The sequence below is a fragment of the Panthera pardus genome, unplaced genomic scaffold, assembly GCF_024362965.1.
Source record: "Panthera pardus isolate Hobbes unplaced genomic scaffold, ASM2436296v1 HiC_scaffold_6, whole genome shotgun sequence".
Lineage (NCBI taxonomy): Eukaryota > Metazoa > Chordata > Mammalia > Carnivora > Felidae > Panthera > Panthera pardus.
Window position 1 is genome coordinate 455,014 of NW_026526991.1, and position 27,954 is coordinate 482,967.

General features: G+C 55.2%; 1 protein-coding gene across 1 annotated transcript; it reads right to left on the reverse strand.

The window, feature by feature from the left end:
* Positions 1 to 312: 312 nt before the first annotated feature.
* On the reverse strand, positions 313 to 27,949 carry BAIAP2L2 (BAR/IMD domain containing adaptor protein 2 like 2). The gene is made up of 14 exons (XM_053895861.1): positions 27,713 to 27,949; positions 26,430 to 26,505; positions 25,585 to 25,671; positions 25,068 to 25,129; positions 15,456 to 15,527; positions 15,164 to 15,280; positions 13,704 to 13,850; positions 5,051 to 5,203; positions 4,599 to 4,746; positions 4,249 to 4,474; positions 2,103 to 2,225; positions 1,566 to 1,773; positions 953 to 996; positions 313 to 737 (listed from the first exon to the last, which is right to left on the reverse strand). The coding sequence occupies exons 1-14, from the start codon at positions 27,761 to 27,763 to the stop codon at positions 662 to 664; spliced, it is 1,590 nt and encodes a 529-aa protein (XP_053751836.1). The 5' UTR covers positions 27,764 to 27,949; the 3' UTR covers positions 313 to 661.
* Positions 27,950 to 27,954: the final 5 nt, after the last annotated feature.

Genomic DNA, 27,954 nt, shown 5'->3' on the forward strand with positions numbered 1-27,954 from the left:
TCGGTTCAGGTCGCAATCTCACGTTTCGTGGGTTCAAGCCCCGCATCGGGCTCTGCGCTGGGATTCTCTGTCTCCCTCTCTCTTTGCCCCTCCCTCACTCGCTCTCTCACAAAATAAATAAACTTAAAAAAAAAAAAAAAAAAGAGGGATGTAAAGGGCTGTGAGTGAGCGGGTCCTCTCGGGGAACTCCTAGTGACCTTCAGGACCTCCTAGACACCGTCCTCCAGTGGGAGGCTTCCACGCCCCACCCCCCACCTGTCCCCCCAGTTCGACACCGCCACTCCTGCTGCTGTCTCCTTGCTTTATTTCTCCCCGTTTACAAAAGTTAAACCGGAGGACGTATGGGGGGTGGGGAAGGGGGTGTGCGGGGCTCCTCCCTCCTGGGGCAGAGAAGGGGAAAGGGGGTGGGGTGCACGAGACAGGCCCCCAGGGAGAGTCCTGGGGCCCTTGGAGGGGAAGAGACTGTCCTGTCCCCCATTCTGCCTGCTTTACTTTGAAGGTCCCGGACCCCAGGTCAGTCCCCTGGGAGGGGCAGCCACCCCCAGTTCCAGGGCCCCGGCTTCTTGGGTCCACCGCTGCTGCTTCTGCTGCTGCCCCCAGCTCCCGACAGCCCCTGGGCAGGTGTAGGGACGAGCTCAGACCCCGGATGGATGAGGGCGCCTCAGCGGATGAGGGGCGCTGAGCGGTCGTTGGTGACTGTGGGCCGCAGCTTTACGGTGGCAAAGGGGTTTGTGCCCCTGCGAGGGGAGAGGTCGGGGTGAGAGGGGCCCAGGTTCCCCCCCACGCAGCTGGCTCTGGCTCCAAAGAAGGTCGCCAGGTGCCTGAGCCAGTGTCCACCCCGACCTCCTGCCCCCACTGGTCACCTCTCACCCCTGCCTCATCTCCCCCCTCCCCAGAACCCCTGCCGAGCCCCCACCCCCACGCCGCCCCCAACTCCTGTCCTAGGACTCACCGAGGGAAGAGCTCTGGAGGGTGCTGTTCCGAGGACATAAGTTTCTGCAGTGAGGGTGGAGGAAAGGCCAGGTTTAGGGGGGGAAAGGGGCAAGTGAGCCCCCACCCCTGCAACTCCCCATTCCAGGAAGGCAGACGACTAGACCAGAGGCCCCTGCAGGCCAGGCTTCGGGGAAATCAGGCCCGGGCATTCCGAAGCTCAGAATTCTGTGGATTTCAGACTTGAGAAGCCTCTGGGCCAGGGCACCAGCTGCTCTCCCTGCACCCCCACCCCCCACCCCCGGTCCTGCCCAGCCAGCCCCAGCCCAGGCTCCGTCCGACCCAGGACCCTGCTCTTGCCTCTCCCGGGAGGTGGGAAGGACTGGCCTTTTCCAGTGCTCCCAGCAGGACCACGGGGGCTCCAGTCCCTGAGAGGAATGTTTTCCCCCCACCCTCTGCCCCAGGCTCAGAAGTCCATCCCACACCTCCCTGCAGATTAGGCAAACTGAGGCTGGGGAGGGAGGGCCCCCCTCCAGCCAGCCAGTGGCAAAGCAGGGAGGGTCACCCGGTCTCCAGTCTCCCAGCCTGCTGGATGAGCCCAGGGCTGGGGACTGGCTGGGGGGGAGGGGGCTCACCTTGACGTCACTCGCCACCCCCATGCTGCCCACGCTGCTTCGGCGGTTACTAGGCAAGGGCGGAGGTGCAGGGCTGGGGGCGCGGCTCGGTATCCGGCTTGGGGTTCGGGAGCCGGATTGGCCGTCCCAGTACTCCGAGGGTGCTGTAGAGTTGCCCGGCCGGCCCAGGAGGTCATCAAGGCTGTGGCTGCCCCGGAGGGGGTAGGATCTGAGTCCAGAGCAAGGAGGGACAGGAAGGGGGTCAGGCGTCAGGCCCCTGCTGCTTCCCCCACCCCCGATCTTGCTGGGCCCCTCAGCATCCTACAGCTTCTTCCCTTGCAGGGGGCGGGGGGGAAGGCCACAGGGCTTGGAGGCAGTCCTGCGAGGAGGCAGAGGGACGCAGTGACTCTGGCATGCGGAGAGGTAAGGGTCCCCTTCCTCCGGGGACCGAAGGAGGCTGGGTGCACTCAGGACTGCCACTCACAGATGTCCCCCTGGGGGGTGGGGCCGCTCCCCCTGAAGTCCCCACCCCCGCCCCACCTCCGACCACCCAGGTACCTGGAAGGTAGCTCATTCATAGGGTTCATCAGGTTCATGGAGGTCACTGGGGTCAAGGGGTTCGTGGGGTTCACAGGCACCTCCTCCAAAGGCTTCACGTAGGCCTCGGGGAACCAGCCGCTCCTGCGGGGTGGAGGCAGAGGGTCCCATAGGCAGAAGGCCCAACAACCGTGCCCAACAGAACGCTTCCGAGGGCAGTTACTGGGCAGCGCTGTGTGCCAGGCCTTGCTCGAAAGGCTGTGCCCAGAGTAACTCATTGAATCCCCCCCAGGAGACCTTTCTCCACCTTCAAGCCCAACTGTCCAGCTTCATGTCCCGCCAGGGGCTAGGTCACCTTGGGGGAGCTGGAAGTCCAAGGAGGAGAGCGACGTGTCCGAGGACACGTGGTGACCGGCTTCATTGGCTACTCGCCGAGTACCCACCACGTGAGGGCCCACAGAGAGCCCGACACACTTCCTGCTCCCCGGAGGCCCCCGGCCCGGCCGACAGGCCCACAGACGGATGATTACCAGGGGACAGGGGACAGGGTGGGGGGCCCGGGGATCACGGGCAACTGTACCAGCCAGGGGAAAGGGCACTCGAGCCTAAGGTGCCTAATACCAGCCAGTGCCCTTTCCTCCGCAGCCCTGCCCCTTCCCTCCACCCTAGAACCCTGGTTCCGGGGACCCCGGGCACCCTGCCCTTAGAGTCCGTGCCTGGCTGGAGGCTCATCACCGCCCCTCCAGAACAGCCAGGGTTCGGGGAGAGGCACTTCGCGTGACGTTCCTTAGCTTTTTCAGACCCCGCAGAGCCCAGCGGATTCTGGCAAGCACTCTGGAAAGCGTTCCCCACAAAAAGCCACCTTAGACCTCCAGACCCAACCGACAGCGCGCTCTCGCCTGAAGGTAACTAGGAGCTATTTCGCCTCAAACTGACAGACCAGAAGCATTTTCCACGCGTTTTGCTTCTGTCTTCACCGGATAAAACTTGCCACCTTCTTCCCTGACCTGTGAGGCACAGAGGGAACGGCAAAATGTCCCGGGAACGTGGGTGGAGAGCACCGGCCCCCGGTGGTTTGACACTCAGGTCCCCGGGGGGGGGAGGGGCAGTCTGCTACACGCCTGTTGTGGGGACTTGCGCGGGTCCACGAAGCAGGTGTTTCCAACCCTGGTGGCTGTAGCCATCTCCCTACGTCGCCAGCACAGCCTTCCGTTCTTGATCCAGCAGTCCCCGGGCCTCCACCCCTCCATCCATCCGTCATCCCACCCTGCCTCCCGCATCCAGGATCCACGTGGGCAACCACGCACGGACCGCCAGTCCCTAATCCGTCTCCACCTGCCTGCCCTTCTACCAGCCCGTTCACATGCTTCCCCACTCACCCCTCAGTCTATATATGCACCCCACATCCGTGCATCCTCTCGCAAGCACCTTGACGTGCACCTGCTGACTCCTGCCTCTAAGCCTCCATTCATTCACTCAGGCCCCTATTCTTGCCCTCCTTCCTCCCTTCTCTCCCTCGCATGAGTGCGAGTGGGCACCACACCGTCTCCGGCCCGTAAGGCCCCGTGGGGGGGGGGGTCACTGCCTGGCTCCAGCAAGCCCCCACCTCCCCTTTTCCTTTGGTAGAAAGAGTAATCCTTGCACACTCTCTTTTCTGGCCGCCAACACCTGCTCTCCTCCAGGCTCGCGGCGACCACAGAGCACTTCCCCACCTCCCCGCTTCCATTCACGGGCGCGTCGAAACCGACCCCCAATTTGCCTTCTTTAAGGATCTGCACGGCCCGCGACCGCCCCGCTGGGCCTGTCGGCCTGCTCGGTCCCCGCTTGGCCTCTGGGCCCGGCCCCGGGGAGGCCACAGCCTGCTGCGCTCTGGGTAAAGAGGGGCCGCCCTGTTGACCCCACAGTAAGTGCTCAAGCAGTGGGGTTGCTGCAGCCTTCTGCAGCGCAAGAGAGAACCTTCCCGTTCGTTCCTCTCGAGGGCCACCGCCCTGTACTTCCTACCCCCCTTGGACTGGATGAGGACACTGAGCGCCGCGCGGGAGAAGGGGAGAGCCGTCTACCGCCCTGGGGCTGGAGGTTGGGGGGCGAGGAAGCCTGCGGGCCGGTGGGCGGGGGGCGGGGGGCTCCTTCCACCCCCCTCCCCTGCGCCCCGGGGGCGCCCACTCACGTGGACGAGCCCTCCAGCTTGCCGTAGAGCCAGCCGTTCTGGGCCTCTGGCACTAACACCTCCACGACGTCTCCGGCCGAGAAGCGCAGCAGCGTGTGGTTGGCGCCCTCCGAGTGGGAGACGAGGGCGCGGACTCTCCGGGCGCCCCCGCCGCCGCCCCCGCCGCCCGGGCGCTCGCCGAAGGAGTTGGAGCGCGAGCGCTGGGTGCTGCCGGCGTAGAGCGAGGCTGCCGGGGGCGGGGAGAGCGCGGCGGCGCGTGGGTGGCGGGTTCTCCCCCGCGATCTGGGCCCCTTCCCGGCCCCCGCGTCCCCGGCCCTCCCTCTGCGCTGCGGGGCGCCGGGGCCACTCACAGGCGGACGGCGTCCGGGGCAGCGACCGGCGGTCTGGCTCCAGCTGGGACGCGGACCTCGCCTCGGCGGCGGGCTCGGGGCCGGGGCCGTAGGAGCCGGAGCCGTGCCGGCTGCGCGGGGAGCTGAACTCCGCGAGCGGCCGCTGGGGCTGCGAGGGGAGACGGGCAGGGGAGGGTGGGGCGGGGAGGGGAGGGGTGGGCCGCGGCGCCCTAGTCCAGCCCCCACCCCCAGTCCCAGACGTCGGCGGCGTAGGGGTTCTGGGGCCTGCGGCCCAGCCACCACGGGGGCGCCGAGGCCGCGCCGGGGAGGAAAGGCCGGCCCAGGGGCGCTGCGTAGACGGGGAGCCTGGGGGGCAGGAGGCTCCATGGGGGGGGCCTCGGGCCCCAGGGCGCCGTGGCGGGTGCGGGGATCGGCGGGGGCGCGAACAGCGGCGGGGGCGCCCGGGGCCTCACCATGTCCAGGCGGGTGGGCGTCAGGCGGCCCGAGGGGTAGGGCGGCCCCAGCACGGGGCCCAGCAGGCCGGGGGAGTGGGCGCGCGACGGGCTGCGGCTGGCCTCCGACTGCTCCTTCCACAGCAGCACGCGGTTCTGGAGCGTGCTCCGGGCCTGGCCGCGTGGGGGGGGGGGGGGGGGGGAACACCGGGGTCAGCCAGATCGGAGCTGGGGACTCAAAAGTGACACCCTAGGCCTGGGAACTCGGGCCCTGCAAGCTGTGGATGACGGGATCGTCAAGCCGGAAGGAGCCAGAGATGGCGGCGGGGTCACCTCGTAGGGTTCGCTAAATAGAGTGAAGCCAACCCAGGAAACTACAACTAAGGAAACGTGGCAAATTTCCAATCGCACGTGTGCTCCTAGATCCAGCCATACCTGAACCCCTTGAACTAAAGGGATAAACTAACCAAAGGGATAAATACCTCTCCTGGGTAAGCTAGTTTGAGTGGTTTCCTAAAAGAGGCCCTTCAAATACAGTTTTTCCAGTGTATTCCTTTCAGTCTACGTAAGCACCCCTAGTGCCCCTGGTACATAGGCATCTGTTTGAATACTTTCAAGGACAGGAAACTCAGCAGTTGACCCCGCAATTCATAACAACCTGGGGTGAGAGGGCTTTAAATGTCAGACCTGCTGTGTGCATTTATCATTTTTTTAGGGGCGCTTGGGTGGCTCAGTTGGTTGAGCGACCGACTTCAGCTCAGGTCATGATCTCACGGTTGGTGAGTTCGAGCCCCACGTCGGGCTCTGTGCTGACAGCTCGGAGCCTGGAGCCTGCGTAGGATTCGGTGTCTCCCTCTCTCTCTGCCCCTCCCCCACTCATGCTCTGTCTCTCTCTCTCTCTGTCTCAGAAATAAGTAAACATAAAAAAACGTCATTTTGTTAATTTTCTGTATTTTGCGTGTTGACATCCCCGGGGCTTTGTTAATCCTGCCCAGATTGCCCCTCCCGGGGCCCAATAATTCCTAGAGATAGTAAGCAACTTGCCAGTAAGCAAGTATGCAAAACAGCTGGTTCAAAACCCACATCCCTAACCACCTCCCTTATCTAACACACACCAAGCCAGTATTTCCCCTGACCTCAATCACCCCAGTGCCAGGTGCCAGACAGTTAGAACCAACCCCTAGAGCCCAGAGCCCAGTGAAATTATTCACACCATCCCATCTTTCAATGGCCTTGACCTCTCTGTGCTGTCACTCAGTCACTTCTATCAATTAAATCCCAGGTATGATCAAAACACCGTGCTCTCCTCCGTTACAGAGGTCTCCCCCTGGGAATGCAAGCTGGTGCAGCCGCTCTGGAAAACAGTATGGAGGTTCCTCAAAAAACTAAAAATAGAACTACCCTGCGACCCAGCAATCGCGCTACTAGGCATTGATCCACGGGATACAGGGGGACTGTTTCGAAGGGACACATGCACCCCCATGTCTATAGCAGCACTATCGACAATAGCCAAAGTATGGAAAGACCCCGAATGCCCATCGATGGATGAATGGATAAAGAAGATGTGGTACATAGATAGAATGGAGTATTACTCGGCAATCAAAAAGAATGAAATCTTGCCATTTGCAACTACGTGGATGGAACTGGAGGGTATTATGCGAAGTGAAATTAGTCAGAGAAAGACAAAAATCCTATGACTTCACTCCTATGAGGGCTTTAAGAGACAAAACAGATGAACATAAGGGAAGGGAAACAAAAATAATATAAAAACACGGAGGGGGACAAAACAGAAGAGACTCTTAAATATGGAGAACAAACTGAGGGTTCCTGGAGGGGTCGTGGGAAGGGGGAGGGGCTCCCTGGGGAAGGGGCACTAAGGAATCGACTCCTGAAATCATTGTTGCCGTAGATGCTAACTAACTTGGATGTAAATTTAAAAACTAAATACAGGGGCGCCTGGGTGGCGCAGTCGGTTAAGCGTCCGACTTCAGCCAGGTCACGATCTCGCGGTCCGTGAGTTCGAGCCCCGCGTCAGGCTCTGGGCTGATGGCTCGGAGCCTGGAGCCTGTTTCCGATTCTGTGTCTCCCTCGCTCTCCGCCCCTCCCCCGTTCATGCTCTGTCTCTCTCTGTCCCAAAAATAAATAAATTAAAAAAATAAATAAATAAAAAAATAAAAACTAAATACATAAGTAAACAAACATTAAAAAATAAATAAATAAAGGCCTCTCCCTTTTCCAGTCAAACGTCTCCTCCCCCGAGGCCAAGCTCAAGACCGTCACCTTAGGAATAAGCAAAGCTTCCCTTTGTGGAGCATTTACTCTGCGCCAGGCCCAGTGTTAAAGCTTCACCCGTTATCATCTTATTTGATTCTTGCAATAGCCCTGGGAATTAGATGTCACTATTACCACCATCTTATCGAAGAAGATACTGAGGGTCAGAGCGGTTAATGACTGGCCCCAGGTCTCACAGCCAGTGAGCCTCGGCGTGGCCTGCACTAGTCCGTCTTGAGGCAGCTTCCCGGGACGGCACCTTTGGACGCTTCCTCCCTTCAGTCTGGGCCAGCTGCTGAAAACCTCATGGGGATCTCGGGCAGCCAAACAGCAGCGACTCCGTCACAGGAGCAAGTGGCCAGCGGGTCACTAGGGTGGACAGCCCCTCCGTTGTCTTGTCACGGTGCTAGGGCGTTCTGGGAGGAAAGGTCCCGGCACCAAGTCCCAGCCTGGACAGCGCAGAATTTTACTGGCTTTCGTCAGTCCTGCCTCCGGGCGGTGTAGCCAGGGCTCGGGAAGAAACACCGCACAGGCTTTCAAAACCATAAAGAGACCGTGGGGGGATTTCCAAAACAGGGATGGGGTGGGAGAGCCAGTCTAAGTATGATACGGACCCACCCCATGCTAGAAAAGACGGATACATTTGATTAAGTCAAGATAATTCTTTTAAGCACGGCAAAACCTACAATAAGCAAAGTCAAGCGATAAATGACAAACTGGGAAGATATGTGCCTCTCATCACCGAGGAAGCTCTAATCTCAGTAACATATATAAAGAGCTCCGAGAAACTAATAAGAAAAATGGAGGAAACGATGCTGATATCACAGTGAAGGGCGTCCGATGGCTCTGAAACACGAAAAGGTATCAGTCTCACTTGTAAGACGATAAAATAAAACCACGTCTGGAGAGACCGTCTTTACCTCGCTGGCTGGCAAAGAGGGAAAAGTTTGCCGTCACGCTGTCATTGAGGAAAAGAGGATCTCCTATTTTGCTGGCAGAAGGGTAAACTGGCACAACGAATGCCTACATCCCTGGGCTCGCCAATTCCATTCCTAGGAATGTATCCTGGACATACGCTCGCACAACTGCGACGAGCCCGGAGAAGCTGAGGGCGAGGTGGGCCGAGAGGCATGCTATCGACCAGACGCAGACTCAGCCAGGGTTGGTCACGGGAGGTGCGTGAGAATGACCGCTTGCTGAGCTCAGGCCCTCATCATTCTTTCTTTTAAAAAAAAAAATTTTTTTTTTATGTGTATTCATTTTTGAAAGACAGAGAGAGACAGAGCAGAAGCAGGGGTGGGGCGGAGAGAGAGGGAGGGGACACAGAATCCGAGGCAGGCTCCAGGCTCCGAGCTGTCAGCACAGAGCCCGACGTGGGGCTCGAACCCGCGACCGGTGAGATCGTGACCTGAGCCGAAGCCGGATGCTCAACCGACTGAGCCACCCGGGCGCCCCTCATCATTCTTTCAATCTTGTTCCAAATCTTGTGCGTTCTGTTTATAGACAGAGTGACAGGTAAACACGTATGTTTGACTATCTTCGGGAGTTAGATCTTGTGTGTCCTAAAAACCAGCTGGGTAGAGCAACACGATACCTACCCCACATCCTTAGCAAATCCATCCCCTAGAGCCACGAGGAGTGAAAACGTGTCCACGCAAAAACTTTCACTTATATCCCTGCTGGCATTATTTCTAATAGCCGCAAAGTAGAAACGACCCAGATATCCATCCACGGATGAATGGATAAATAAAATGCGGTCTATCCAGACCATGGAATGTTATTTGGCAATAAAAAGGAATGATGTACTGATTCCTGCCACAACCTTGATGAATCTCAAAAGCGCGAAGCTTCGTGAGAGGAGCCCGTCACGAGGGACCGCGTATCGCATGATCCATGAATTACGTGCTGTGTGGGTCAGATCTCAAGAAGACCATTTAAAAGAAGGTAAAACAGCTCTGGAATGGAGCCCCAGTCCGTGGGAGAGAGGAGGGGCAGGGGGAGAAAGGCTGAGCCCTGAGCTTGGGGCTGGCTGTGGGGACAGCGTCTCCCACCTCTGCTCAGCACCGGGGGGTCCCTGGGTTCAGAGACTGGGGAAGGGGCTTGGCTGAGGCGGGGAGGCGGGAGTCTGCTGCTGGCCGTGGAGGGCAGCCGACTGCAAGCAGACAGATCTCCTGAAGGGTAGCTTTTGTTTTCATCTTTGGAGGCGGGGACAGAGCAGGGGCCGGGAGATCCTAATCCCGCTGGGCTCCTTCGCATGAAACTTACATCATTACATCAACCTTGTGAAGAGGGGATCATTTCCTTCTTTTGCCAGAGAAGAAATGAGACTCAGAGAAGTGAAATCACTTGCTAGGTCTGCAGCCGGGGCGCAGAGGCTGGGAAACTGAACGAGAATACGAAGAAAGAGAAATAGAAACGAAATAAGAATGCACAGAAATCGGAAGCATTGGACAGAGGGATGAGGGTGGGGCGGGGGGAGGGGGTGCGGGGGGAGGAGCCCTGTTGGGGGCATCAGGAATAGAGAAGCTGCCTGGGTGGGTGGGTCAGGGACCCAGATGGAAATAGAGACAGAGCCTCTATTTCATAGACACAGCGGGGCTTTAAAAATATTTATTAAATACGTGAATGGGGGGCACCCGGGTGGCTCAGTCGGTTAAGCGTCCGGCTTCAGCTCAGGTCATGATCTCGCAGTTTGTGAGTTCGAGCCCTGCATCAGGCTCCGCACTGGCGGCTCAGAGCCTTCTTGGGATTCTCTCTCTCTCCCTCCCTCTCTCTCTCTCTCCTTCTCTCTGCTCCTTCCCCACTTAAAAAAAAATACATAAATGAAAGAACAAACGATATTGGAAAATGCAGGGACAAGGTCATCAATTTATGAAGGCACGGTGGAAAGATCATGTCCCAGTGTCCTTGGCACCTCCTTCTGTACATCCCACCAGCCCCCCCACCCGCCCCCCAGAGGGGTCAATAGCTAGACTAGGCCAGGCGGGTAGGAACTGTGAGGCTTCAGCCCCTGTTGGACCTAGAGAAGACAGCAGGACAGAACTTTGACCAGTGCTGGGCTGGCAGGGGCCTGAAGTGCTCCCGGACAAAACACAAGAGGCTCTTAAATATGGAGAACAAACAGAGGGTTACTGGAGGGGTTGTGGGAGGGGGGGGCTAAATGAGTAAGGGGCATTAAGGAATCTACTCCTGAAATCATTGTTGCTGACCAATTTGGATGTAAGTTAAAAAAAATAAAATTAAATACAAAATAAAAATAAAATAAAATAAAAATGTCAAGAAAGAAAGAAAGAAAGAGAGAGAGAAAGAAAGAAAGAAAGAAGTGCTCCTTTCTCCAGGGAAACACAGTCTGCACGAGTGTGTTGAGTTTTGAGGGTAGAGCATAGCTCCTACTCTCAACCAGGTACCCTTGTGCAGTGCACGACCTGTGCAACCTTCCCCGGCAGCCCTGTCTGCGGGGGTTCTCCACATGGGTAGGCTACATTAATCCCTATTGCTGAGGCTGAGTGAGAGCTGATTTGCAACAGGAAGACCTGAGTTAGAGATGGGGTCCCACTGGAGTCGAGATGGCTCCGCTGCCCCCTCCCCCCACATTTGTCAGTACCTCTGCCTGAGCCCTTGCAGCTCACCTCAGAATGGGAAGAGGACCATGAGGAGGCAAAGGAAAGAAACAAGGTACCTAAGAGGACCCAGTGGTCAGGGAGGAGAACCCAGCAGACCACCCAGGCAGCTGAAAGAAGGGGTGACAAGCTTAACAAGATCTTGACCGGAGCCTTTGCTGCATAGCAAACACCTTCCTACCCAGACAAAGGTCAGGACTGTAAGTTTTAAAATTCAACGGATGAACTGGGGCGCCTGGGGGGCTCAGTCAGTGAAGCGTCCGACTCTTGATTTCGGCTCAGGTCACGATCTCACGGTTGTGAGATCAAGCCCCGCGTCAGGCTCAGCTCGGAGCGTGGCGCCTGCTTGGAATTCTCTTCCTCTCCTTCTCTCTCTGCCCCTCCCCCGCTCATTCAGCCTCTCTCTCTCTCCCTCAATAAACGAATAAACCTAAAAAAATAACACAGTGAACAGATGAACTCTAAGAGAGAGTAGTCCTGTTGAGAACACAATCCGTTTCCTGACAAGTCAAGGGGAGAGAGATCTCAAAATACAGACCAAGAAGAGACGAACACATGGGGGGGGGGGGCGGGGGAGGGGTCGTAGATGTGGAGTTCCAGAAGGAGGAAAAGGAATGACGGCAGAGAGCTAATAATTTAGGAACCAGAAGAGGAAATAGCTCCCCTGACCTGAATATAGGCCTGAGCCCGCAGAGGGAGGGGCCCGGACAGGCGCTCGTCTATGGGTAACCAGACAAGTTTCTGAGTCCCAAGGACACCAAGAAAATCTCCAAGCATCCGGAGAAAGAGCCAGGACACAGACCAGCACCCGACTTAGCATCCGCAACACGGAGCGCTAGAAGCCGGAGGAACATCATCTTGGGCCACAGGAGAAAAGGGCCACAGCTCTGGAGTCCCGCAACCAGCTAATGTGCCACCCGGCAGTCAGGGTAAAAGTGGGACATTTGCAGCTATGCAAGGATTCAGACGATGTGTCTGCGGAACATGTTCAGTTAATTGGGACAGAAACCTCAAGACAGTGGGAACGGAAAGGAATGAAAACAGTGGCGAGCGGTGTATCTGGTCACGTGGGTCATGATGCAAAGAAATGACGAGTGAGAGCCTGGAACTAAAAGTCCCGAAGTTTTTTGGCAAAACCAAGAGCCGGAGTTGGGGAGGATGAAGGGAGGAGTAAGGCCACATCTTAGAGTGCCGGGGAGGGCAGGAAAATTCTTCCCAAGGCCTTATCTTAAGGGCTGGGGAGGGTGCTCGATGGACAGAGTAGTGTGGGGGGGGGGGGTGTCCGTATATTTTGGAAAAGATAATAGATGAATATCGATTACCATGAGGGTCACAAGGTGAGGTCATCGTGAGTAGCGATGAAAAGGACAGTAGGATTTGCAAACTAATAAAGGGGAAAAGGAGGGGCGCCTGGGTGGCTCAGTCGGTTAAGCGGCCGACTTCGGCTCAGGTCATGATCTCGCGGTCCGTGAGTTCAAGCCCCGCGTTGGGCTCTGGGCTGACAGCTCAGGGCCTGGAGCCTGTTTCGGGTTCTGTGTCTCCCTCTCTCTGACCCTCCCCCGTTCATGCTCTGTCTCTCTCTGTCTCAAAAATAAATAAATGTTAAAAAAAAATTTAAAAAAAAAATAAAGGGGAAAAGGAAATGTATAGTAACACAGCCACAGCGGCAAGAACGAGCGTGGAGGAAAAAGAGGCAACAAACAAAAAAAGGAAATGCATTCGACTCAAGTTATACAGAAAGAATAAAACAGGTGTATCACTTGTCGGGTTCAATGGGAACGAACTGAATTCTGCTATTGGAAGAGGTGGACTGTCACTGGTAAAAAAAATCAAAACTGAGCTATACGTTAGTAACAGAAAACACACTTAAGGAGATAACAGAAGAGAAAGGAGGGTAATTTTAATCTCAGGCAACGTGAAATGAAAAGCATCAGACTGGCTTCTGAGAGGCCTTAAATACATAACTGGTAATATTTACAGAGAAGATTAGATAGTTATAAACCCAACAGCACTAATCAACAGGGCAGCTGAATATGGAAAGCAAAATCCATTAGAAATCCAATGAAAGGGGCGCCTGGGTGGCTCGGTCAGTCGGTTAAGCATCTGACTCCCGCTCAGGTCATGAGCTTACGGTTTGTGAGTTCAAGCCCCGCAGCGGGCTCGGTGCTGACAGCTCAGAGCCTGGAGCCTGCTTCGGACTCTGTGTCTCCCTCTCTCTCTGCCCCTCCCCTGCTCATGCTCTGTCTCTCTCTGTCTCAGACATAAATAAACATTAATTTTTTTAAAAAAAAAAGAAGAAATAAACATTAAAATAAATAAGTAAATATTTTTTAAAAAAGAAATCCGGTGAAAAACGAAAGACTCTCTGATCGGTCTAGCAGACAGAACAGAGCAAGAGCACAGAGGATTTAAATAATACGATAAAATGATAGGCCATAACTCAATACGCCCATGAATTAATGAATTTGCAAATAGTATCTGCACGCAGGAATGAGAAAGTAAACGGTTCCTACGTGAACGAAGAAAGGCGTGAATTAGTGAATGAGTGTGAGAATAAGCAAAGTCATGAACGAAGGAATCAATGAATGAATAGCTGATGACACAAATCAACATAGAAACAAACAAAGAAATAGATGGGGAGAGTAAACGAATAAAATAAATATCTACAGAGGGGACGGAAGGAAGGAAGGCAAAGGCAGGGGACTCTCTGGGGGTAGCCAGCTCACAGAGAGCACAGACCTGAGGAAGGCCCCCCATTAAGCCCGGCCCCAGCCCCCGCTCACCCGGCCAAAAAAATGCAGGAAGGTGTTGGAAAGCAGCAGGTGCTTCTCGGCCAGGAAACGATAACGCCGCTTCTCTTCCAGCTCAGCTGCCCGCTGGCTCTCGGACATGAAGGCCTGCATCTGTGCGTGCAGCCGGTTCACGCTCTCCTGGGGGAGAAGCGGCTTCTAGCAGGAGGCAGCGGGTGGGTGTCTGCCACATCCCACCTCCCCCCAGTGCCGGCTGTCCGAAGCCCCCCTGTCCTGCCTGAACCACCTCCTCCTGGAGGCCCTCCCTGGAGCGCCCAGCCCATCCTGGCTCCCAGGCCCGCCTCTCATGGGCATCCTCGTGCTCTGTGTCCGCCCGGCCCGGGGAACTCCTCACGGCCATGCCTCTTTCCCTAGCTCCAGGCACCTGGCCAAGCATGGAGTGGGGCCCGGGGAGGTTGGTTTAAGAAAGTGTGAATGATGGGGCGCCTGGGTGGCGCAGTCGGTTAAGCGTCCGACTTCAGCCAGGTCACGATCTCGCGGTCCGTGAGTTCGAGCCCCGCGTCAGGCTCTGGGCTGATGGCTCGGAGCCTGGAGCCTGTTTCCGATTCTGTGTCTCCCTCTCTCTCTGCCCCTCCCCCGCTCATGCTCTGTCTCTCTCTGTCCCAAAAATAAAATAAAAAACGTTGAAAAAAAAAAATTAAAAAAAAAAAAAAAAAAAAAAAAAAGAAAGTGTGAATGAGTTGATTCATAAGCCCCTACTTGGGAGGGAAGATTCTGAAGAGGAGAGGTAAGAGCTTATTGAAGGAGCCAGAAGACTGGGGGCGCCTGGGTGGCTCCGTGGGTTAAGCGTCCAGCTCTTGATTTCCCCTCAGGTCATGATCCCGGGGTCGTGGGATCGAGCCCCGCGCTGGACTCTGTGCTGACTTTGCGGAGCCTGCTTGAGATTCTCGCTCTCCCTTTCTCTCTGCCCCTCCCCTGCTTGCTCTGTGTCTCTCTCGAAACATAAATAAATAAACATTACAAGAAAAAATAAAGGAGATAGAAGACGAGACAGGAAAGGAGATAGAGGTCTTGGAGACAGAGGCCAGTCAGGGCCAGGGCCAGGACCCCCGAGCTGGGGAGGAGGGCCGGTCCTAGCCGGGGGCAGGAGGGAGCGGAGGATGGCAGGGACCTGCGCTACCGTGATCAAGGGGCAGCATGGTTGAGGGCCTTCGGTTTTCTCAGTGAAGTGGAAGGCGGGAGGCCTGGGGAGGGCCAGGAAGTGACAGCCCAGGGAGCAGCGCTGAGGGTGGCCCCGGAGGGCCCGTGGTGCCCAGCCCCCAGGGGCTGGCTGAGCGCTCTGGCTTTGCTCACGGCAGAGGGCATGGCAAGTGGCCCTCCTAGAGTTGGGCTGATGCTGGGCGGGGGACCTGGGTGGCAGGGGGGAAGGGCGATTGTCAGGGCGTTTCCCCCCCCCCCCACCGGAGCCTGGCTTGGCCCCCCAGCCCACGCACCTTCATCTCCCGCGCATTCTTGTCCCTCTTGCGCTCCATGCGCCACAGCTCAGACATGTACTTCTCCAGGTTGGCGGCTCGGTGGCGGTATTCGATCTCATAGTGCTGGCGGCTGTCCTTGGGTGGCGTGGCGAGAGGGGGGGGTGGGGGCTCAGCTGGGAACACGTACAGCCTGGGGCCAGTCGATACCCAGCGCAGGCCGCAGTGTGCTCATCCATCAAATGGGGAGGGGCAGTCTTGCCTGTGATGGGCTGGGGGGGGGGGGAGGGCCAAGGTGGGCGGCCAGACTTACTTTGATGAACTGCATGTCCAGCTTCGTGTTCTTTTCCATGTGTTGCAGCAAATCTCCATGGAACGTCTGCACCTGTGTGGAGTACAGGGTGGGGGTGGGCAGGGTGGCCCCGATCCTTCCAGACCCCAGCATCCCTCGCGCCGCCCAGTCTAATACAGCCCACCGCGTTCCTCACACCCCAGGCACCTGCCCAATCGTCAGAGACACGGTCATAATAAAAGCACCCGGAGGGAGGGAGGATTAAATGGTTAAAAATGCGAAACACTCAGTGCGGTGACTGGGTCGCAACACACGGTCCGATACGCGTAGCAACGTCTTCTGGTTCTTAGACTCAGTCTGTGCTTTGGTCATGCGGTACCCTCTGCCTGGAATGTGCTTTCCAACTTGAAATACCAGCTTCCCTGCCCCCTCTGCCAGGAGGCCTCCCCGACTTCCCCAGCGGAGTCCACCGCTCTCCCGTTTTCTTTCCGGAACGTGTATACGTTTGTTCGTTTACTTTTCATTCTTCGAGCCACAGGCCAGATTTCTTCCTGCGCCCCTGGTCGCAGCCCCTTTGGAGATGCAGCGAGCCGCTGTGGGCACGAACGTCGTCTGACCCATCTCCGTGTCCCCAGCACCGTGGGCGGGGCCCGACCCAGGGAAAGCGCTCACAGCTGTTGAGAGGTCCTAACTGAGGGGTGGCCGGTTCGCGTGACAGGTGGGACGGAGGCGGCTGACCGCCTGCGTGGCCAGGAGGCCGGGGAAAGCTACTGGGCTCAGGCTCAGAAAACCTGCATTCTAGATCAGCCTCCAACTTGCTCTGTAACTTTGGACAAGATGCTGCCCTCTCTGGGCCTGTTTCCCTATCTATAACAGGGAAGTTTCGGCCCGATGCTCTTGAAGGTTGAGCTTTATGAACCTGAAGAGCTTTGACGCTATGGGCCTTGGTGGTCACCCGGCACATTCCCCCACCCTGCACCCACTCCCGTCTCTGCTCAGCCTTGTCTGCACACCCTCTCCCCTCAGCAGCACCTGCTCAAGAACCCTCAGTGGATGCCGCCTGCTGCCACAGGGGTCCCCATGCTGTGCTGTGGGCGCTCTGTCCCTTGGGGCAGGGCACTGCCCAGAAAGAGAATGCTGGTAATCTTCTCCTCGTATGCGGGGAAAACCAGCCAAGTATAAAAGTTGCAAGTTTCACGGGCCCCTGGGTGGCTCAGTCGTTTAAATGTCTGACTCACGATTTCGTGGTTCGTGAGTTCGAGCCCTGCGTCGGGCTCTGCGCTGACAGCGCGGAGCCTGCTTGGGATTCTCTCTCTCTCTCCCTCTCTCTCTGCCCCTCCCCCGCTCTCGCTCTCTCTCTCTCTCAAAATAAATAGATAAACCAACTTTTTTTTTAAAGTTGCAAAATTTACATTTTTTTCCCTCCCATAATTGTTTCTGAAACCCTGGTAACGGCTGGTCTGTAGGGGAGCTTGAGTGTGGCCCCCTCGGGACTGGCCACGCCTTGAACCCTGAGTTGTGGCTGCTGGTGAGTGTGTGTGTGAGGGGGGGAGGGGGGTCAGTGTTATGAGTGGCACCAAGTCCACGTTTCTGCCCTTATCTGCTGGACCCAGGAAGTAAGGAAGTGAGCCACCTCAACCCGCACTGCGGGACCTCCCAGTGGAGCCCTCGGGGCGCCTCACTTGCCCCTCCCCGGGCTCTGCTTCCCCCTGACCGGGCAGTCTAAGACTTGTGCTTGAACTCCGAGCGTATGTTCTTGAAAATCTGCACAAATCGCCCAAAATAAACAACGGGGCTTGGGGGAGATGAGGGGTTGGAGCAGACCTTCAAAAAGCCCGGCAACTTTGTAACCAGAGCACTAATAAAATGGATGAGTGGTACCCGGAGACGAACTTGAACCACGCCGAAGGCCACAGAAAATATCTGCAATGCGCAAACCCGACAGAATGGACGCGGCAGCTCCGCCTGAATTACCTCAGCGCTGGCAGGCTGAGCCGTGCAGGGGGGTAGGGGACGGGAGGAAGTAGGACTGTCACAAAGGTAGGCAAGGGAGGCTGTGCAGCCTGCCCCCAGCTGAGGGCCCTGGGTGGCTGGGAGCGGTCTCCCCAAGGAGGCTTGAGTGCAGGAGCTCTTTTCAAATGTTCTTAAAATACAGATCAAAGGGCTCTTGCTGTCAGTGCAGGAGACAAGTTGGGGGCCTTTCCCCGCCTCCTAATTCTGTTTGCCTTTTCCCACTCTCACCTGGGAGATGTCGCTGTGAATAAGCTAACCTTGCATGTGATCAGATGTCACTCCCGTCACGTATGAACGGAGTCACACCGTGGATATGTGTGTTAGAACAGGGCGGCTGGATTGTAATTCTTCCCATTGCCACAGTTTGGCTGTGATCGCCAAAGGGGTAGAGGGCACAGACCCAGGAGGTCCCATTAACATGGGGCCCAAGCACCAATGGGTTAATGGAAAGTCTTTGTCAGGCTCCAGAAGAAACGAATCTATTAAGAGGTTGATAACTGATGTGAACTTTGAGCTCTTGTTATGGGGAAACCATAGGACTGTTAGCAGGTGGCTTCTGAAACAAGGAAGTCATCAACCCCGGGCAGGTCAGATTCCCAGCAGGTCAGAAAAGAGACTGCCCTTCCCAGAGTTTCCTCTCCTGGCATATCCTTCATTACGGTCCTGTGAGCACCTCAGTACAGAAGCTGAGAGCAGACCCACTGTAGAAAACACTCACTGTAAGCTCTATGTGTTGACTTCCTTCAGTAACTTACAAGAGATCTTTTTGTCGCCTACACAGGAAAACCCCCTGAAAGAATTGTCCCTGTGAGCTGATCCCACTCCTGCCCTCTCGTTTGCTCGGGAAGCCCCTCCAGTCAGTCTGTGCCCCACCATGCCAACAAGAACGTCCTTGTTGAAATCACTGACACTCCACAGTGCAAAGCCAGCTGTCAGGACTCATCTGACTCGTCCTGTGGTCATCATCTGACACAGTTGACCATTCCCTCCTCCTGAAACACCTTCCTTCCTTGGCTTCCAGCCCACTGCCCTCTCCTGGTTTTCCTCACACTCCCTAACCTCCACTCCCACTCGCCACCCTCACTGCCTCTTGTCTGTCCCGCTGATTCCCCCTCATCTCCTGATCTCCCAGGGCCTCTTCCCTTCCCTTCCTACACCCACTACCTCCATGAGCTCATCTGTCCACGCGCTCACGACTCCCAGACGAACAACCGAACCTAGACCTCGACCCCAAACTCATACATACAACTGATGTCCACATCTCCATTTGGTTTTCTGATAAGCATCGCAAACTTATATCTAAAGCCGAGTCCCTGATCTCTCCCCTCCACCCAAACTGCTTGCTCCACACTCAATATCTCCCACATCAGCTAATGGCAACTCCACTTTCCAGTTGATCAGAACAACACCTTGAAGTTACTCTGACTTTCCCTTTTCTTCTACAACTGACGTCTACTCCATCAGAAAGTCTTATTAGCTCTACATTCAATCTGATTTCTTCTCAACACTACCAGTGCTGTCACTTTCCCAAGTTATTTCAGTCCCCCCCTAGATTATTGCAACAGCCTCCAAACTGGTCTTCCTGCTTTTGCTTTTGCCCTCCACTGCTGATAATTTTTTTTTAATGTTTTTATTTTATTTTTGGAGACAGAGAGAGACAGAGCATGAGCGGGGGAGGGGCAGAGAGAGGGGGAGGCACAGACTCCGAAGCAGGCGCCAGGCTCCGAGCTGTCGGCACAGAGCCCGACGCGGGGCTCGAACCCACGGACCGCGAGATCGTGACCTGAGCCGAAGTCGGTCGCTCAACCGACTGAGCCACCCAGGTGCCCTGGTATTTTATTCTTAGTACAGGAGCCAGAGTGATCCTACTAAAATAATGTCAAACAATGAACAACTCGAGACAAATTGAAAAATTCCAACTGTAGGAATGCCTGGGTGGCTCAGTCAGTTAAATGTCTGACTCTTGCTTTCAGCTCAGGTCATGATCTCAAGGTTCATGAGATAGAGCCCCACATCAGGCTCTGTGCTGACAGTGAGGAGCCTACTTGGGATTCTCCCTCCCCTCTTTCTGCCCCTCCCCCACTGGTGTGTGTGCATGCACATGCTCTTGCCCCCTCAAAATAAATAAGTAAACATTAAAAATTCCAATTATAATGGCTAAAAAAATCAAATATGTAGGAATAAATCTAGCAAAAGATGTGCAAGACTGCTACCCTGAAAATGACAGGGTGTTGCTATGAGAAATGAATAAATGGAGAAGTATACCATGTTCATGGAGCAGAAGTCTCAATATTGTTAAGATGACCATTAATTTATGGATTAATGCAATCCCTCTCAAAATTTCAGCAGACTTTCTTGAACTGACAAGCTGATTCTAAATATGTAAATGCAAACATTGTTGAATGTCCAAATTAATTTTGAGAAAGAAGAACAAAATTCTTAGACTACTTGATTTTTAAGACACACTATAAAGCAATAACAATTAGTACAGTGTGGTATGGTTGTAAGGATAGACAAATATATATCAGCGGAATAGAGTAGAGAGCTCAGAAATACACTCACACATATACAACAAAAAATTTTTTGACTAAGACAGCAAGTGACTTCAATGGGAAAGCAAAGTCCTTTTGAAATGGTGCTGGAACAATCGAATGTCTATACAGGGGGAAAAAGAACCCTGACTCTATGTCACTTCATACACAAAAGCAAATTTAGGGTGGGTCATAGAAATAAACGTAAAGCCCAGAACATACAGCTTCTACAAGAATACTTAGAATATCTTTGCCAAAGGGGTAGGCAACGATTTCTTAAATAAGATATGAGCACAAGCCATTTCTTAAAATTGTCAAGTTAGTAGAGACAGGTGCTCTTTTTGGTGTTTGCTGTTGCCACAGCATTGACTCGTGAACTGTAAGGTAGTTTACTGAGTTTAAACAGATTCCACCTTTTGTAAAATGAAAACCATAAAATAGCCAAACTGGGCTTCCCAAAAATCTAACTTTCTGTTCATCAAAGACACTATTTAGAAAATGAATAGACAAGCTATAGGTTGGGCAAAAAACTACGCACCATGCATATACCTGACAAAGGACTCATATCTTGACTATATAAAGAACTCCTATAAGTCAACAGTAAGTATTACCTGATAAATGGGCAAAGTACTAAGCAAACACTTCATGAGACAAGATATGCAAATATCTGGTAAGCCTGTTAAAAGTCTTCAGTCACTGGCAAATGCAAAATGAAACCACAATAAAGTACCATTCCATACCGTCTAGAATGGCTAAAATGAAAAAGGCTGACAACATCCAATGCTGGCGAGTGCCTAGAACAGCCGCAGCTTTCAAACATTGCTGGCAGGGGTGCGGCTTAGCACAAGAGGCTGGGAGAGCTCTTTGACGATTTCCTATTAGAGCTAAATACATGTCAACCCTGAAACCCACAGATTTTGCCCCCAGGTATTTTCCCAAGAGGAATGAAAATGTATATCCACAAAAGACTTGTATAAGAGTGTTCGCAGCAGCCCTCTTCACAATAATCGCAAACTGGAAACAACCCCAACAACCATCAACGGAAAAACCAGATAAACACATTGTGGTATCTTCGTTCAGTGGAATACTAAGCAATCAAACAACAAAGCAGCGATGCCCGTGAAGTTCACCGAGGGAACGAGGTGGGACGCAGAGGGATACTCATGTACGATTCCCTTCATATGAAGTCCAACAACAGGCAAAATGAATCTCTAGAGCTAGAAATCAGAAAGTGGTTGCCAAAGAGGAGGAAGACTTTTTAAAATTCTTTAAAAAAGGCTATTTCTTTATTTTGAGAGAGAGAGAGGCAGAGAAAGAGGGAGAAAGGGAGAATCCTAAGCAGGCTTCACGTTGAAGCGTGGAGGCTAACGCCTCAGGACTCGATCTCACAAACCCGTGAGATCATGACCTGAGCTGAAATCAAGAGTCAGATGCTTAACCGATGGAGCCACCCAGAAACCTTTTTTTTTTTTTTTTTTTTTTTTTTTTTAAGGAAAAGTGAAGAAATGAGAGTGACTGCCAATGGGAATGGTGTTTTGGGGAAGGGGGTGACAAAAATGTCCTAAAATTAGGTAGTGGGATGGTTTCAAAACTCTGTGAGTACATTAAAATCTTCTAAATCGTGCACTTTAAGGGGGTGAATTTTGGGGTGCCTAGGTGGGTCAGTTGGTTAAGCATCTGATTCTTGGCTTTGAATCAGGTCATTATCTCATGGTTCATCAGTTCAAGCCCAGCATGGGGCTCTGTGCTGACAGTGCAGAGCCTGCTTGGGATTTTCTCTCTCTCTCCCTCTCTCTCTGCCCCTCCCCTGCTCGTTCTCTCTCTCTCAAAATATATAAATAAACTTTTAAAAAAGGTGAATTTCAAGCTGATATTATATATTTAACATAGATTATATCATATATAATATATTTATATTCATATGTACAATAACATATAATATATATTATATTATATATGATAATATATATTATTGTGTATACATATACAACTATGATAGGACTTCTATTACGGACTCCATTCGGGGTCTAGGTATTAAATCATAATATCTGGAAGTGGAGGAGAAAAAAAAGAAATGAAAAAAGTAAAAATAGCCGAGGAAGAAACAGATATTGAAGATAAGCTATGGAGATCTAACATACAGATAATAGGAGTCCCTGAAGAAGAAAGGCAGAGACAGAGAACAAAAATATTCTAAAAACCGGGATTCAAGACAACTGCCTAAAATTTAAAAAACGATGCCTAAAATTTAAAAAATATATATTTAAAACTACATATTGAAAAAGCATATCATATAACTGATCATATTGACCCAGACTGATCAACATCAAGACACATCTAGAAAAACTGCTGAACTTAAGAAACAGAAAAGAAATCTTTCGGGCATCTAGGTTAAAAAAGTAAGTGATTTACGATGGGAAAAAATAGACGATCAGACCTTTCAACACCAACACTCAACATTCCATGCCAGAAGACAACTGGGATATTTGAATGCTTTCCTTCTCTGTATCCTTGAGAATCAGGATTTTTTTTTTTTAATGTTTATTTTTGAAAGAGAGAGAGGCAGACCGACAGATAGACAGAGGATCAGAAGTGGGCTCCGGGCTGACAGCAGAGAGCCCGACGCGGGGCTCGAACTCACAAACCGTGAGATCATGACCTGAGCCACAGTAGGACGCTCAACCGACTGAGCCAGCCAGGCGCCCCGAGAATCAGGATTCTTGATGAAGACCAGGAACAAAGGAGATGCTGGTATAATACCAGAAGAGGCTGAGCAAAGCAAGACACCCAGCAAGCTATCAAAACCAGTAGGGTTGTGCCCAAAAGAGTCAGGAGCCAGACCAAAGAAGCTTCTACTGGCCAAAGAGGGGACATTTTCAACTTTGCCAAAGACAATAATCACAAAGGACTGAAATACATCAAATGTGTTGAAGTCTATGATACTGGGGGCGCCTGGGTGGCTCAGTCAGTTGAGCGTCTGACTTGGGCTCAGGTCATGATCTCAAGGTTCGTGGGTTTGAGCCCCGTGTCAGGCTCTCTGCTGACAACTCAGAGTCTGGAGCCTGCTTCTGATTCTGTGATTCTGTGTCTCCCTCTCCCTCTCTGCCCTTCCCCCACTCATGCTCTCTCTCTCTCTCTCTGTCATAAACATTAAAAAAAATTTTTTTTTTAATTGGAGCCCTCCAACACTTGCTATCCGCCTTCCCTGCTCTTTCCTCCAGAGCACATTTTGCATCTAAGCTGTCACTTGCTAGTCTAGGGTTTTGCCCGTCTCCTCTCTTGGGGAAGGCAAGGGTCTCCCCAGTGCCTGAACAGTGCCTGGCACCCGGCAGCAAATGGCTGTCGAGTGAATGAGCCCAAGGGGGAGGCGGCCTCTGGCGTCCTGGGTCTGGTACGGTTCTGGCCGAAGGCCCTGCCTGCTTGTCACAGCCAAGACACTGGTACCCAGAGAGGGCAGCTCTCCTTACAGAGAGGCCCTGGATGACACTTGTCCCTAGCCAGCCCAGATGTGCCACAAGTGACACGGAGAGCCATCAAACCCGAGAATCGGAAGTCACCGGCTCCCCGCACGACGTGTGCTCCGTAACTCCCGTCCTGAGCCCCAGGAAGGGGCACCGGCTGGGCTCCCAGCCTGCGGGTGGCCGCCAGACGGGCGCCCAGGACCAGGGTTTCCTCCTGTGCAGGATGCACGTTCTCTGCTCGTGACGTCGTTCCCCATTTTGACATAGTGACCAAACTGCTGAGTGTTTTTACGGCGTTCCCCCAAAGAGCACCCTGACTTCCAGCGCTTCCCGGCCCCCACCCCACATTTGAGAGCCACGTGCCGTGGCAATGAGCTGACATTTCCTCCCGAGCTTTCCGAGACCCCTCACCATCAGGTCCTCTCTTGCTCTGCCCCGGCTCCCCATCGTTGGCTCGCTTCTGCCCAGCACACACGCGCCTAGCCCGCCGGCGCCCTCTGGGAATGCCCTCTCGCCTCCTCTCCCTGCGGCCAGGCCGCACCCCCTTTTCAAAGCTCGCTCTTTCTGTCCAGACTGAGCAAAGCCCTGCTTGGTGCCACGCTCCGGCCCAGCCCTCGCAGGGATCCGAGTCCCCGCAGAGATAGAGACGGGGTGGTAGGTTCTGCCTCTAATCGTCACAGCGGAGACGCACGGAGGGCTACAGGTGGGTGCCAGGCCATAGGAAGTCGCTTAGGCCGCACAAGAATCCTGCCAGCCGTTTTTACGGTCGTTTTCGTTTCACACACAGATAAGCCCAAGTGCAGAGAGTCTTGTCCAAGGTCACGAGCCAATGATGGGTGGCGCTGGGCTTTGAACCCAGGTGCCCCGGCTGCAGAGCTCGCTTTCTTAACCACCATGTGCTAAGAACGGATAGAAGCAGCGTTGGGAGTCCAGAGGGGGAAGTGATGAACGCGCCCAGGGGTCAAGGGAGGCTCAGGAAGGTGCTGGCCGGCAAGGGTAGGGGTGGTTCTAGGCTGACAGAACGGCATGAAGATAGCCCAGCGGTGAGGGCACCAGGCCGCGTCTGCAGAGGGCAGCTCTTTGGGGTGCTGGGCTGTGATGGGGGGGCGCCACGGGGAGACTGCTGGCTCAGCAGGGCCTGGAATCCCTCACCGAGAAGACTGGGTTTGGTTCTGTGGGTGGCCGGGGGTGGAAGGGCTGTCCTCATGGGCATGACAAGGTCAAGTGCCTGGCTACTCTCTTGGGAGCGTGGAGGGAGGGGCCGCGGAGCCAGGGAGGGGGCAGGGCCTGGCCGGATGCACCCGGGCAGTGGTCCTTTCTCTCCCCAGCTCCTCCACTCACTCTGGAATTTGGGGCAAGGGACTGGATCTCCGAGACTCAGTTTCCTCCTTTGTAAAATAGAGATGGAAGTAGTTCCTGCCTCCTAGGGTTGCTGGAGGCTTGCACAATATATGGCAGAAAAACACGCCCAGCACAGCCTGGCGCTGGCGGGTGCCCAGAAGGGCAGTGCTTGTGTGTCACTAAGGGTCCCAGGGAGTCCTCCCTGAGAAAGGATGTGGGAGGTCGGGACCCCGGTCTTCCTTGGAACACAGCCCAGTCTCCTCCAGGCCGAGGAGTCTGATACTCACCACCACCTCCAGGTCGGAGTTCAAGTGCCGCTGGGTATCTGACATCTGCACCAGGATCTCCCCTGGAGGCAGGGGGAGCAGCCGCTTCAGTGGGGCGGCCTGCCCCGCCCACCCCTCCTCCTGCTAGAAGCTGCTACAGGGGGCTGCCCGAGGCTGGATTTGGGGACCAAAGTCCAGGGAGTTCCCAGATGGCTCTGGGAGGATGGCAGTGCCTGTCCCAGCCCCGGAACAGCCCTGCAGGGAGTGGTGGGGAGGGGCTTGGGCTCCAAGGAGTCTGGGCCGTGGCCGCAAGGCCTGTATCTTGGGGAGATTTCCTGGAAGGGCAAGAAAATAGCGGGCACGCTCCCCGGGATCTCAGGACGGTGGGCGAGGCAGGCCTCGGGCCTGAGGGGTGGCAGGAGGGAGACAGAGGGGCCTGGACAGCAGGAGGAGGCCTGGGGTGGAGGCAGGGCTAGGAGGAGAGCACCCCCAGGCCCAAGCAAGAGTGGGGGGTGTAGTGGGAGGGGGAGCGCCTCACCCAGAATCTGCGAGGTGGAGCTCTGCAAGGCCTGCTCCCCGATCTTCTGGATGGCGTTGAAGTATACCTCAGCCGCCTCAGACAGAGCTGCGTGGGGATGGGGGATGGGTCCGGATCCAGCCCCCCACCCCCCGCCCCCCGATCTCCATCCTCTGGAGACGTCTCCTGACAGGGCACGTGGAGGGGACACTGTGGGGTCTGCCATAGGCGTCTGTGACAGGGAGGGGTGTCCCGGGTGGTGCGTGAGGACAGGTGGCGTCGGCCAGAGGAGAAAGCGGGTGTGGAGCGGGGGGTGGGCTTCCCCCCCACCCCCCGCGGAGGCAGGGCCCAGGGCGGATGCACCGAGCACAGGGATCGGTGCTGAGCCGGACATCCGGGGGTTTGTCATGGGCAGGGGCGTAGGCACCTGCGTGTACCCGTGTGGAAGACGAGTTCTGATGCGCAGGGTAGGGGTGGGCTGAGGTTGCTGGGGGTGGGGGTGGGGGGGAAGCAGGCTTTGACTCTGAGGTCCGAAACGGCAGGGAGGGCTTGGGTGTAGCAGCGGGCTCCATGGATAGCATCAAGGTGACCTATAGCATCACGGTGTGTGTGGCTGGGGCTGTGTCGGCCACCAGGGCCTGGCTCTGCGTCTCTGGGAGCATCCTGAGGGCACTTAAGAAGTGGGCAGAGGAGGGTGTGGGGGTGTGTGGGTGAGGGTGGTGGACAGGGGTGTGTAGGGCTGAGCCTGAGCTGAGTGTGTGCTGTGGGGTGCAGAGAATATGGGTGGGGACACCAGTGCACGGAGGGACCGGGTGGGTGCGGGCAGTGACGGCCGAGGGGCTGGGTGCCCTGGGCTGGGCACTTACCGTGGAAGGCCCGGAGGTAGTTGTTCCCGAGGTACACCAGGTTCTCCAGGGCAGGGTTAAACTGCTCCATGATACTCTGGAGCCGGAGGGCAAGGGGTGATGGGGGATAGATTGGGAGAGGAAGAAACGTTGATGGGCAGGGAGGCAAGTCACTGGGCCTCAGAAGCAGGGCACCCCCGGACCCAGAGAGAAGCCCGACCCTAGGGGAACCCCTCTAGAAATGCAGAGTCACCCAGGATCCTGACTCTGCTGCAGGGGCCTCGGAGGCCATCTCTTGGGCTCACACGCCTGCCCCGGCAGGAACTTGTTCCCAGGATAATGCGCCTGGAAGGTTCTCCTCCTCCCACTGGGTTGAAGGCTGTGGTCCATTGTGGGCCCCCAGCTGGGTGTGGCTCAACCCTGCCCCGGGTCCAGGCCCCGCTGGGCTGAACACACAGGCGGCCGACAATCACCTCAGGGGCAAGGGCAGATCTTGCCCTTCCCAAAGAAGAGCCCCTCGGGAGCAAGGCTGTGGCTGGGTCATAGGCCACCTCAGGCCATGGCCGGCAGGAGAGTACCCTCCATGGTGGAAAGGGCGCTGGGCATGGACTTAAGACTTGGGTCTTGGTTCAAATCCCAGCAGCCTCTTTGGGATCTCTGGTGACCTTGAACAAGCTGTTTAACCCTGCTGGCCTCGGTTTTCTCATCTATCATTTGGGGTGATTATTTTCTATCCTACAGGCAGGCTTATCTGCCATGAGGCTTATCTGTGAAAGGGTCTTGTACACAGTAGGTGCTCAATAAAAGTCTATGCAGACTACAGTAACCTCTCTGGAGTGAAGCAGAAAATTTGAGTGAGGGGTTCAGAAAGGACAGACAGACAGAGACGGGAAGATAGAGACAGACAGAGAGGGACTCTCCAGTCGTGGGCCAGGTGGCTCTCCGGCCCCCCTGTCCCACCTCTGGCCACCCTGGGTCCTGTCCTGCCTTGTCCGGCATCTAGGAGTGCTGTCTCAGCAGGCCTGTCGCTCCCTGGGTAACTGTGTGGACAAACCCCTGCCCTGCGAGCCTCAGGTTGGGGCTGGGGTGGGGGCCTTCGGTCTGCATGTGCCCAGACCCTGATGGCCGGCGGGCCGCGTCTGGGGAAGAGGTGAGAAGGCTGGCTGCGCCCAGGGATCCCCATGTCATGCCCACAACCCAGCCTGGTTCACAGACCATGCTGCGCCCACGCACACCCTCCACCCTCCAGCCCTGGGAACGGATGTTCGGGCCCCGGGCCCCCGGCCACACACACATACGCTCACCTTGTAGATGGCCATGGTGGACCTGTAGAACTGGTCCATCTCGGGGGCCATGGAGTGGGCTTCGACCCAGGTGCTGAGCAGGAGGCTGGGGGTGCTGGCAGGGTCGGGAGCGCTGAGGGTCAGTCCCCTCCAGTGCCCACTGCTCTAAGGGACTGAAGAATCCTGCAGAGTAGCACGGAGGTGAGGGCCTGCTGGCGGTGGCCGGGGAGGTGGCAGCTTAATTATTCACCAGCCAGGGATGT